The 13,073-nt window shown below is 45.5% G+C and overlaps 1 protein-coding gene across 1 annotated transcript in view; it reads left to right on the forward strand.

Annotated features, from left to right (window-relative positions):
* The window catches only part of DNAH2 (dynein axonemal heavy chain 2), a 391,751-nt gene that overhangs the window by 214,161 nt on the left and 164,517 nt on the right, over nucleotides 1-13,073 (forward strand). The window contains exons 36-39 of the mRNA XM_073623723.1: nucleotides 315-504; nucleotides 4,089-4,269; nucleotides 9,809-9,936; nucleotides 10,025-10,177. Coding sequence (XP_073479824.1) covers nucleotides 315-504; nucleotides 4,089-4,269; nucleotides 9,809-9,936; nucleotides 10,025-10,177 — 652 coding nt within the window. The remainder of the gene's footprint in view (nucleotides 1-314; nucleotides 505-4,088; nucleotides 4,270-9,808; nucleotides 9,937-10,024; nucleotides 10,178-13,073) is intronic.

The raw sequence follows: 13,073 nt of genomic DNA on the forward strand, positions 1-13,073 counted from the left end.
TATAGTCTGCCTGACTGGTTTGCCAACAGACCCTGTCTATGGCCACACCTCTCTGATGTGTTTCACTTCTATTGGTCTTAATTGTGGAGGGTGATTTAGCTCAATAGGAATTAAATGAATCAGTGGGTGTGGCCATAGGTTCAGACTGTTAGCAAACCAGCCAGGTGGAATAAAATATTCATGATGTGAGGTCAGTGTGTGGCCTGTTCTAGAAGCCTGAAGAGTGGGTTGTTGGGTTTATCATATAGGATGGTGACACCAATATTATATTTGTGATGTTGATCCATGGATTTCACTTTGTCCTTACACTGTAGATGTTATATGACTCTCACCACCGCCCTGCACCTCCACCGCGGAGGCTTGCCAATGGGCCCAGCCGGTACTGGAAAGACTGAGACGGTAAAAGACCTGGGAAAGGCTCTGGGGATGTATGTGATTGTTGTAAACTGCTCAGAAGGACTGGATTATAAATCTATGGCAAGAATGTACTCCGGCTTGGCTCAGGTAAGGAAATCCAGAAACCTTCCCTGAGATGTTATTACCCAATTAAAATGTAAGCCTCTGCAACACATGTACCTATCTGCAACGGGCTGGGGATTCATTGAAACAGTAGTTCCATTTTTACCCCCAACCCATCCCTGTCCATATCCCAGACCACCCCACCATTATGTTGACAAGAACAGGTAAGCTTACCTAGAGAAAATATTACCATGGAAAAAAATTATGGTTGTGTTACCAGATCTACATACTCCATGCAAACATTACCGGGGGGCGGGGCAACTCTTACATGCTGGAGCTGACATTCAGTCACTAGAAATCACAAGGCTTTAAATCAAGATAATATTTCCAAAAAGAAGGGTTCAATGGGTGTTTTTATAGCCAATCTACAGTTCCCAGCTGCTGCTTTAAAGCAAGGGTCACCAAACTTTCTAAACAAAGGGCCAGTTTACTGTCCTTCAGACTTTAGGGAGGCCAGACTATGCCCACTGATAGTGAACAATGCCCCATATTTGGTAATAGGGGTGAAATAGCACCCTGTTGTTGGTGTCAGTGGGAGGAATAGTGCCCCATCTTTGGTATTAGGGAGAGAAATAGTGCTCCATCTTTGGTGCCAGTGGGAGCAATAGTGCTCCATCTTTAGTATTAGGGGGAGAAATAGTGCCCCATCGTTGGTGTCAGTGAGGGGAATAGTGCCCCATCTTTGGTATTATGGGGAGAAATAGGGCCCTATCTTTGGTATTAGGGGGAGAAATAGTGCCCCATCATAGATTGTTATTATTATTATACAGGGTTTATATAGCGGCAACAGTTTGTGCAGTGCTTTACAACATGAGGGCAGAAGGGCAGACAGTAAAGTTACAATACAATTTAATACAGGAGCAATCAGAGAGCCCTGCTCGTTAGAGCTTACAATATAGAAGGGAGGGTCAAGTGAAACAGAAGGTAATAACTGTGGGGGATGAACTGATGGAGAAAATTAAAATGCTTTTTTTAGGTGTGGGTAGGATAGGCTTTTTTGAAAAGGAGGGTTTTCAGGGATCGTCTAAAAGCTAATAGAGTAGGAGATAATCGGACAGGTTGGGGTAAGGAGTTCCATAGGATTGAAGAGACTCTAGAAAACTCCTGAAGGCGAGCAACGGAGGAGGTGATGAGGGAGCTAGAGAGCAGGAGGTCTTGAGGGGAACGAAGAGAATGATTAGGTTGGTATAGACTAGGCTAGTGATGTAGCTGGGTGCTAAATTTGTAAGTTATTGTTAATATTTTGAATTTAATTTGTTGGGCGAGCTGGAGCCAGTGGAGGGATTGACAGAGAGGAGTAGCAGACACATAGCGATTGGTGAGGTGGATGAGTGAGTCTGGCAGCAGCATTCATGATGGATTGAAGGGGGGATAGCCTATGTAGAGATAAGCCAATGAGTGGGGAGTTGCAGTAGTCGAGGCGAGAGATGACCAGGGAGTGAATTAAGAGCTTTGTTGTGTCGTTGGTTGGAAAGGGGCGTATTTTGGAGATGTTGCGGAGGTTGAGGCGGTAGGATTGGGACACGGGGCTTAAAGGAGAGTTTAGAGTCCAGGACTACACCTAGGTCCTTAGCATGCAGGGATGGGCTGATAATTATGCCATCGATTTTGACAGAGTAATCAGGGAAGGTGCCCGTGTTGGAGGAAAAATTATAAGTTCAGTTTTGGATAGATTGAGCTGGAGGAAGTGGTGTGACATCCAGACTGATATATCTGTTAGTAAATTAGTGATATGTGAGGAGACTGAGGGAGTGAGCTGAGGGATAGAGAAATAGATTTGGGTGTCGTTGGCGTAGAGATGATATTTGAAGCCATGGGAGGCTATCAGCTGATCCAGGGAGGGGGTGTAGATTGAAAATAGGAGAGGCCCAAGAACAGAACCTTGGGGGACCCCAACAAAGAAAGGAAAAGAAGAGGAGGAAGTAGAGTTTTAAGTAACCCTAAAGGTGCGGTTGGATAAGTAGGATAAGAACCAGCGAAGAGTACAGTCATGGAGACCAACGACGTGGAGATTTTGGAGGAGGGGGTGGTCAACTGTATCAAAGGCAGCAGAAAGGTCCAAGAGTAGGAGTACAGAATAGTGTCCATCGGTTTTGGCCGTTAGTAGATTGTTTGTTAGTTTTAGGAGAGCAGTTTCTGTGAAGTGTTGAGGACGAAATCCAGACTGAAGGGGATCAAGAAGGCTATTCTCGGAAAGGTGGTTGCTCAGTCGGTTGTAGACCAGACGTTCAAGGAGTTTGGATAGAGAGGGGAGCAAGGAGATGGGGCAGAGGTTGTTAAGATTGGTTGGGTCCAGTGAAGGCTTTTTAAGTATGGGGCTGACTAGTACCTGTTTTAGAGAGTTGGGGAAGATGCCAGAAGCGAGAGAGAGATTGAAGATGTGGGTTAGAGAGTGTAAAATAGAGTCAGAGGGTAGCACTTGCGAGGGAACAGAATCCAGAGGGCAGGTAGTTAATTGGACATTAGCAAGTAGTTTAGCAACCTCGTCTATAGCGGTGGGGTTGAATGAGGGAAGTAATGATTGTACCTGTGGGCATGAAGTGTAAAGCGTGGAAGGTATATCGGGGTGTATTTCGGTAGATGTCGTGGGAGGAATTATGCCCTATCATAAGTGTTAGTAGGGTGACTTATGCACCATGTTTGGTTTAATTGGGAGAAATAGTGCCCCATTATTGGTGTCAGTGGGAGGAATAATACCCCATCATTGGTATCAGTGGGAAGAATTATGCTCCATCAATGGTATCAGTGGGCGGAGTAGTGCGCCATCATTGATATCAGTGGTGTCAGTGGCAGGAACTATGCCCCATTGTTGGTGTCAGTGGCAGGAGTAATGTCTCAAGGGATAAAGGCAAACAAGGGGCCACATCCTGCCCCCAGGCTGCAGTCTGGAGACAACTGCTTTAAGGACTTGGAGAGTTGGCGAGTGGCTGATGTCAAGTTCCAAGTCGTTCTATAAAAATGGATCAACACAAGTGATGTCGATGAGACTCCAAATGATTAAAGAGGGGTCTCAGGAGGGCTTTGTAGGTGGGGAGAAGGACTTGTGTCCTGTGATGTACCTTTGCAGTGAATAATTTTAACAGACTAGACTGGGAAAAGTCTAAATCAGTAGTGGTCAACGTAAGAGGTATAAAAGACCTCAGCTGCAGCCCCTGATATCACCTAGGGGCCTCACATAATATTCATTATATGTAATGCTTCAGAAGACTTTCAGAGAGAGCAGACATTTTACAGGAGTTGATCAGTGAATGGGGACATACTGTAGAAGTAAATAGAGGCTGAGGGTATGCCTCAGGAGACAGTCAAAGATGGGAACATGACACATGAGACTGCTAGAGCTCACTGTCATTGTAGCCCCTTTACAAAACCCCTGACTGCTGGGGTCTAAGGACTGCACAAGTGCCAAAAAGGAACATGGAGTTGGGCACTAGGAGTCTAAATAGTATGGAACATACTGCCCTGTTAATGGGTAATGGCAGATTACAGAAGAGGGTGTTTTGGTTCAGTCCACTGTCATTGATCTTCTTCTTTCTCTGGCCATGGATCATTTCCATCTTTTTCTGCTCTAGACCGGAGCCTGGGGCTGCTTTGATGAATTTAACCGAATCAACATTGAAGTTCTGTCCGTGGTGGCCCAACAAATCCTGTCCATCCTTTCTGCTCTTTCTGCCAACCTGACCCGGTTTGTCTTTGAGGGCCGAGACATCAGCTTGGTGGGGTCCTGCGGTATCTTTATCACCATGAATCCAGGTGAGATCCCTCTCTTTAGGATACTAAACACACACTGTTTAATTTACATTGTCCCTTCTATTTTTGTACAGTGAGGGGAAAAAAGTATTTGATTCCCTGCTGATTTTGTAGGTTTGCCCACTGACAAAGAAATGATTAGTCTATAATTTTAATGGTGGGTTTACTTTAACACTGAGAGACAGAATAACAACAAAAAAAATCCAGAAAAACGCATTTCAAAAAAGTTATAAATTGATTTGCATTTTAACCACTAAGCTACCGCCCACCGTCATATGACGGCGGTACGAGGCAGCTCTTGTTCTGGGCGGACGTCATATGACGTGATCGCCCTCCCGAGCCACTAGGGGGTGTGCGCGTGCCGCCGGGGGCGCGCGCGCATGCCTGCTGCGTCGCTCGGGGCCGGTGCGCGTGCCCGGTGGCCGCGATGTCCGCTGGGCACCCGCGATTGCTGGGTAACAGAGCAGGACCGTGGATCTGTGTGTGTAAACGCACAGATCCACGTCCTGTGAGAGGAGAGACCGATGGTGTGTCCCTTGTACATAGGGACACCGATCGGTCTCCTCCCCTAGTGAGTCCCCTCCCCCCACAGTTATCACATCCCTAGGACACACATTAACCCCTCGATCGCCCCCTAGTGTTAACCCCTTCCCTGCCAGTCACATTTACACAGTAATCACAGTAAAAATGCATTTTTATAGCACGGATCGCTGTATAAATGTGAATGGTCCCAAAAATGTGTCAAAAGTGTCCGATATGTCCGCTGCAATATCGCAGTCACAATAAAAATCGCAGATCGCCGCCATTACTAGTAAAAAATAAATAAAAATGCTATAAATCTATCCCCTATTTTGTAGACGCTATAACTTTTGCGCAAACCAATCAATATACGCTTTCGCAATTTTTTTTTTTACCAAAGATATGTAGAAGAATACATATCGGCCTAAACTGAGGAAAAAATTTGTAAAAAAAAATTTTAAAAAAATTGGATATTTATTTAAAAAAAAAATAAAAAATATTGTGTTTTTCAAAACTGTCCCTCTTCTTTTGTTTATAGCGCAATAAATAAAAACCACAGAGGTGATCAAATACCACCAAAAGAAAGCTCTATTTGTGGGGAAAAAATGATAAAAATTTCATTAGGGTGCAATGTAACATGACCGCGCAATTGTCATTCAAATTGCGACAGCGCTGAAAACTGAAAAATGGCTTGGGCAGGAAGGGGGTGAAAGTGCCCTGTATTGAGGTGGTTAATGAGTGAAATAAGTATTTGACCCCTTCGCAAGACTTGACTTAGTACTTGGTGGCAAAACCCTTGTTGGCAATCACAGAGGTCAGATGTGTCTTGTAGTTGGCCACCAGGTTTGCACACATCTCAGGAGGGATTTTGTCCCACTCCTCCTTGCAGATCCTCTCCAAGTTATTAAGATTTTGAGGCTGACATATGGTAACTCAAACCTTCAGCTCCCTCCACATATTTTATATGGGATTAAGGTCTGAAGCCTGGCTAGGACACTCCAGGACCTTAAAGAGGAGTTCCAGTCAAAAAAAAAAAAAAATTAAAAGTCAGCAGCTACAAATACTGCAGCTGCTGACTTTTAATTGGACACTTACCTGTCCCTGGGTCCAGCGATGCGGGGGATCGAAGCCCCGCTCGTCTCCCCCTCCGTTCGGGGGCCGTGATTGGCTGCTCAGTCACCTGGGACCTGTAATGGGTCCCAGATGATTGACAGGAGGGAGCAGAGCTGAGCCCTTCCTGTGCCGAGGGGGAAGTGATGTCACCAGCCCAGGCACTGGAAGAGGCAGACTACGAGGGACCCCCTAGCAACAGACATTTAGAGGTGAGTAAAAAAAAAAAAAAATATCCAAATTTTTTTTGTATTTTTTTTTTAGGATTTTTCATGTAGTTTTTTTTTTTTTTTTGGGTGGAACCCCACTTTAATGTGCTTCTTCTTGAGCCACCCTTTTGTTGCCTTGGCCGTGTGTTTTTGGTCACTGTCATGCTGGAATACCCATCCATGACCCATTTTCAATGCCCTGGCTGAGGGCAGGAGGTTCTCACCCAAGATTTGATGGTACATGGCCCCATCCATCGTCACTTTTATGCGGTGAAGTTGTCCTGTCCCCTTAGCAGAAAAACACCCCCAAAGCATAATGTTTCCACCTTCATGTTTGACGGTGGGGATGGTGTTCTTGGGTCATAGGCAGCATTCCTCCTCCTCCTCCAAACACGGGGAGTTGAGTTGATGCCAAAAAGCTTGATTTTTGGTCTCATCTGACCACAACACTTTCACACAGTTCTCTGAATCATTCAGATGTTCATTAGCAAACTTCAGATGGGCCTGTACATGTGCTTTCTTGAGCAGGGGGATCTTGGGGGCACTGCAGGATTTCACTCCTTCATGGATGGTGTGTTACCAATTGTTTTCTTGGTGACTATGGTCCCAGCTGCCTTGAGATCATTGACAAGATTCTCCCATGTAGTTCTGGGCTGATTCCTCACCGTTCCCATGATCATTTAAACTTTACAAGGTGAGATCTTGCATAGAGCCCCAGATCAAGGGAGATTGACAATTATTTTGTGTTTCTTTCGTTTGCGAATAATCGCACTAACTGTTGTCACCCTCTCACCAAGCTGCTTGGCGATGGTCTTGTAGCCCATTCCAGCCTTGTGTAGGTCTACAATCTTGTCCCTGACATCCTTGGACAGCTCTTTGGTCTTGGCCATAGTGGAGAGATTGGAATCTGATTGCTTCTGTGGACAGTTGTCTTTTATACAGGTAACAAGCCAAGATTAGGAGCACTCCCTTTAAGGCTCCTTTCACACGATCGGACCGTTCAGGTCCGCCTGTCAGTTTTGACGGCGGACCTGAACGGGCGCTCCATGTTAGTCTATGGAGCGTCGGATGTCAGCGGACACATGTCCGCTGACAACCGATCCGCTAAAAGCAGACGGATGGCTCTACGTCCAGGTCCGTCGCTGGCAGATCAGATCGGGTGAGATCTGATGAAAACGGACATGCTGTCCGTTTTCATCCGATCCCTCCATAGGCGGCAGCGGCGCCTGACAAGCCCCTCCCCGCTCAGTGAGCAGAGAGGGACCTGTCATCCGCCGGCTCAGCGGAGATCAACAGACTGATCTCCCACTGAGCCGGCGGACCGAGACGGGCTCCGAAGAAACGAAGTCCGCCTCGTGTGAAAGGGGCCTAAGATAGCGCTCCCAATCTCAGCCCGTTACCTGTATAGAAGACACCTGAGAGCGAGAAATTTTGTTGATTGATAGGGGATCAAATACCCAATTCACTCATTGAAATGCAAATTAATTTATAACTTTTTTGAAATGCATTTTTCTGGATATTTTTGTTGTTATTCTGTCTCTCAGTGTTAAAATAAACCTACCATTAAATTATAGACTGATCATTTCTTTGTCAGTGGCAAACGTACAAAATCAGCAGGGGATCAAATACTTTTTTCCATCACTGTATATGGATGATGGCACTGTAATTATTTTAATTAAAAAAAAACATCTAAGTACCTTTTTCCTAATTGATATACAGCTGTCACATGACCCAGCTCTCTCCCAGCCTGTCTGCAGGGAAACATAAGTAGAAGAAGCTTCTTGTCCTCTAATGCTGGTCACAAGTTCCAAAAAAATACAGCCTTTGGAATACAGAGTAGAAATGAACAATTAATATCAATAAACAGTTTTAAATTGTCATACAGTTATATATTTGAAATCAAATCTTTATTATTTATGGCAATAACATGGTGTGGGCGGATTTCTGCCAGCCACAGGCTGTGTCACGCCCCTCCAACCTGTGTCTTAGAATAACAGGGAGGTGAAGCCTCCATCAATCTATATGTAATCCCACTGCCCCTATTGTGTTTAGCTGGTTAGTGGGCATGGAGGAGGAGGGAGGGAGTGGGCTGTCCTTTACCATTGTGCATACACCCACATGTGTGACTCCATAGTCATATGGGCTGCTCAGATGTGACAGTGAGGAAATGCTCAGCATAGAAACTCACTGAAAACTGATCATGCACAGAGCTGCCAACACTGTGCTGCAAAATCCCTAGCTGAATTGGGGAAATGAACAGAAGGTGGAGATAGAGAGCAACAGGATCTATCAGGTACCGTATTTATCGGCGTATAACACGCACCCCAAGTTTAGGAGGGAATTATAAGGAAAAAAATGTTTTAAGGAAAAAAACTTACATTTAAATGCCCATCAATGCAGCCTTGCACAGCGTCCATCTGCATGCTTGTCCAGTGTCATTTGCAGCCTTGCAGTCAGCAGCCTTGGTGTCATTTGCAGCCTTGCAGTCAGCAGCCTTGGTGTCATTTGCAGCCTTATCAGTGTCCATTTGCAGCCTTGCAGCTTTGCCAGTGCCGATCTGCAGCTTTGTCTGTGTCCTTTTGCAGCCTCGCCCAGGCTGCAGTTAAACTGCAGTGACATGTCAGTGTCACTGCAGTTTGAAAATGGCGCCGCCGGCGCCGAAATTCACAGAGCCGGTCCTCGGCTCTTCTCGGCGGCTCTCGTTCACTTTCGGCCACTTTCGGCTGCACTCGTAGTACCGCCCCGGGATGGGCGTCACTGTGAGCGGAGCTAGCCGAACCTAGCCGAGTACACTCGGCTAGGTTCGGGCGGCGCTCGAGTGAAGCCGAGAGTGGCCGAGAAGAGCCGAGGACCGGCTCTGTGTATTTCGGCGCCGGCGGCGCCATTTTCAAATCGCGGTCGGCGATCGCTCCGCTCAGTAAGCGGGGGATCGCAGGGGATCGGCGTATAACACGCACCCGCGATTTTCCCCTGATTTTAAGGGGAAAAAAGTGTGTGTTATATGCCGATAAATACGGTATTTTGCAGAATACAGTAAACCCATAGTGACTGAGTGAGTATGAACAGCATGGAATACACCATTTATTGATAGTTTTTTATGAAGTGGGTTTAAACATATCATGTAAGATATGGACATAAACCCAAAATATTAAAGTAGATCTAAACCAAACCACTAAAATCATACATAATCTCTAAACCTGCAGTGATATATTGGATTGTCAGAGACTAGTATCACGCTACAACTATAGCTGAAGCCTGGAGATATGCTGCAGAAGAATGTAAGAGACTAGGGAAATGTATGACACTGCTAGAGTTCACTGACATTATAGCCCCTCTACAAGTCAATGCTCGTGCTACTGGCTGCTTGGACCCAAGGACAGCACAATAAGTCCCAAAGAGCCTTATGTTGAGCACTAGGCTCTAAACTGTGAGTTTATTTTAAAAGTCATTTTCAATTCTCCTAAATCTGCAGCTTTCATTACAATAAAGTGGTTGTAAAGGCACAAGGTTTTTTACCTTCATGCATTCTATGAGTTTTTTTGGGGCTAAATATCAAACTGAGTGTTTATACCAATTTATTCTTGAGCCCACGTACTATGATGACGTATGATGACACCTCATTTGCTCTTAAGTTCCATTGACCTGGGACTCCCCTGGAATTTATCTTATGTTCCTCTATCACTTACCCATTCTTCTGGTCACAGGTTATGCAGGCCGTACTGAGCTCCCAGATAACCTCAAGTCCATGTTCAGACCCATCTCCATGGTGGTACCAGACTCCACACTGATCGCAGAGATTATTCTATTCGCAGAAGGCTTCAGTAACTGCAAGGTACCATCTGTGTGTTGTGTGGTGGGACAAATAGCAGTCACATTTCTGTAGGACCCTCCAGCAATCACTCTCTCATGTTCTCTTCTAGCTCCTGGCTAAGAAGGTCTACACCTTATATTCCCTGGCTGTTCAGCAACTTTCCAAGCAAGACCACTACGACTTCGGCTTACGAGCTTTGACGTCCCTGCTAAGATACGCTGGATGTAAACGCCGACTGCATCCAGATCTGTCCGATGAGGAGGTGAGAGGGAAGCCAATGTGTATGTGGTATCTAAAGCTGAAAGATCATTTTAGAACTCGTTCTTGGCTGTTTAAGCTGGATTCCAGGAATTCAGCTACTTTGTAAAAGCAGCAGGCTTACTGTGAGTCTAACAAGGTGCCTGCTGCCTTTAGACTTATCTGTATTATTCACATCTGACAGGTTTATTGTGCTCCAGGAAGATAACTTCAGGAGCTCCAATGCTACTCACTGTGGTCTCAGTTCTTTCAAGAGCAGAATCCCTGGAACTGCTATGCCTTCCCCTCCTCTCTTTCTGCCCATTTTTTTCTGCCTTTTTATTATGTGAACTCATTTACAAAATACAAAGGCTTCTGTGAATGGGCAGCAGAGGGGAGGGGCGGGCATAGCTGCTGTGTGTGCTTCTCTCCTCTCAGAGAGGAGGAGTGTGTCCCCCAGGAGAACAAGTAATAGACATAAGTCCCAGGGGTGACAGGCATTTGATTGGACTTAACTAATAGTGTGCCTGCACTATTTACAAAGTTGCTGAAATCCTGCAATTCAGCTTTAAACCTAAAAAAATGAGTAAAAGTGAAAAAAGTGTGATTTATTATCTGCAGACAGCTATTACTGACTAATGGGGATACTTTTTTATTTACAATTAATTGATCCATTTAATGGTTCATTGGAGTGGAATTCCACTCCAAACTTATATAAAAAATTTCCATCCCAAGAAAAACAAAACAAAAAAAAAAACAGCTTTTCCTGCAATACTCACCGTCATTTTGGAACTGTTATAAGCAGTATTTTTTCCTGCCACTAGATGTCCCCAGTCTGGGTTAAATGACAAGCCAGCATCATTCAATCCACTTCTTCTGAGCCCAAGCTATCATGGATTACCCACCACCACAGGAGAAGGACATGTGACATTATTGGAATGTCTATATATATATATATATATATATATATATATATATATATATATATATATATATATATATATATATATATATATATATATATATATAGTATATATATATACAGTATATTGTTATTATTATACATTATGTATAATATAGTGCCAATAGTTTGTGCAGAGTAGACATGTGCAGAACGGAAACATATGTTTCTTTCTCGAACATCACGGGACACAGAGCCACAGTAATAACTGATGGGTTATATAGGTATCACTAGGTGATTGGATACTGGCTCACCCTAACCAGGAAGTTCAACCCCCTATATAATCCCTCCCCTTACAGGGATACCTCAGTTTTTACGCCAGTGTCTTAGGTGATGGACGTGTAAAGATGTCCTGTGCTGAGCTCCAAGGGGAATATCCTATATCCTATACTGGGGCAAGCCAGGCGAACCGGATCCATTTCAAAGTGTCCTTTCTAGGCCAAATTGGATGGTACCCAGGCCTCGTGTCCGAAGAAATGAGGTTTTACCTGTAACGCTTCCTCTTTTTAGAGAGCTGGACCCTGCATTTCAGAAAATGGTTTTTCTAGCCTTATTTTCTGGCCGGGTGCTTTACAGGCCCAGAACTGTGGATCCCCCTATTCGTAGGGGGCCCCAGTCTCTGCATGTTTTTTCAAACGGAGCCCACCATGAGAGGCGAAGATTGGGTCTGTATAAAACAGAATCCTGCAGCTGGATAAGGTAAGGGAGATTCCACAGAATTTTTTAATTCTAGTAGGTTTCTCCTTTAAGGTAAATGTTGCTATGCCTATTGTCGCCACCGGGGGCTGCCAAGAGCACATACCTTCTCATGCTGATGTCTCAGTGTTCTCACGCTGCACAAGCTCCTCCGGCCGGCTCCATGTAGGATGGGATGGGGGGTTTTCTCCTATGGATATTCTCCCCAGGCTAGGGGGAGGCCGCGGATGGTTTGTGAGGCGGTTGTACACCGCACTTTCACTGCCGCCGCCGCCATTGCCACGTGCAGGCCCATCACTACCGGCCTCTCGCCTTCATTCCCCACCTCCAGCCTTTCCTCCATGCTTGTTCCGAAGCGCTCGTTTTTTGAAAAACGGGGGGGGGGGGGGGCAGTAGAGGGGGGGGCATCAGCACAGCGTCTAGCGTGCTCAGACGCCCACAGGCTGGCTGCATGGCTATAAGAGGCACACTTTACAGGTGCACAAAGCCTTCGGAGGGACACAGAGCTGACGGTCGCATGTAAGGTGGGACACAGGCATTCTCCTAGGCAGCATTTACTAAGGCAACACCAGACTGGGCATTTGGTAGCAAGGTTTTTGCCAGACTACATCGCTCAGCAGTCAGTGTTCATTTTGTGATACCTCCACCTTGTTGCTTTGCACTATGGGTAGAAGAGGTTCAAATACCCCAAAAACCAGAGGCTCTAGGGGATCTCATTCAGGTTCTGAGGACCCCCTTTCTGCAGCATCCTTCCCCCCTGAGGGGCCAGGGACGGCTAGCCAGGGAGAACCGTTGGGGTCAGAGGCTACACCTGCTTTTGGCACTTCAGCCCCTGTATACATTACACAGGAGTTTTTTTCCTCAACCATTAATGGTTTAGAGGAAAGATTAATGGCCGTGATTACATCTTCACTCAGTGGAAGAAAACGTACTAGGCCTTCCTCTGTTTCCCAAGACCCTCAGGCGGAGGAGCTCTGGGATAAAGGAGAAGAATCCCTTTCAGAGGATCAGGATGGGACGGATGATTCCTCTTCGGAGGAATCAGGTGGAGAGGGATCCTCTTCGGCTTCCCAAGAGGAGAAAGTCTTAGTACAGATCCTTACTGGATTGGTCCGCTCCACATTTAAGTTGCCCATATCTGAATCAGTTAAAGAACCCTCTTCTTCTTTAGGGTCACTGAAACCTCCTCAAACAGCACATGCTTTTCCTGTTCATAATTTACTTGAAAAGCTCCTTTATTCTGAGAGGGATCACCCAGATAAAC

This window comes from Aquarana catesbeiana, linkage group LG03, assembly GCF_042186555.1.
Source record: "Aquarana catesbeiana isolate 2022-GZ linkage group LG03, ASM4218655v1, whole genome shotgun sequence".
Lineage (NCBI taxonomy): Eukaryota > Metazoa > Chordata > Amphibia > Anura > Ranidae > Aquarana > Aquarana catesbeiana.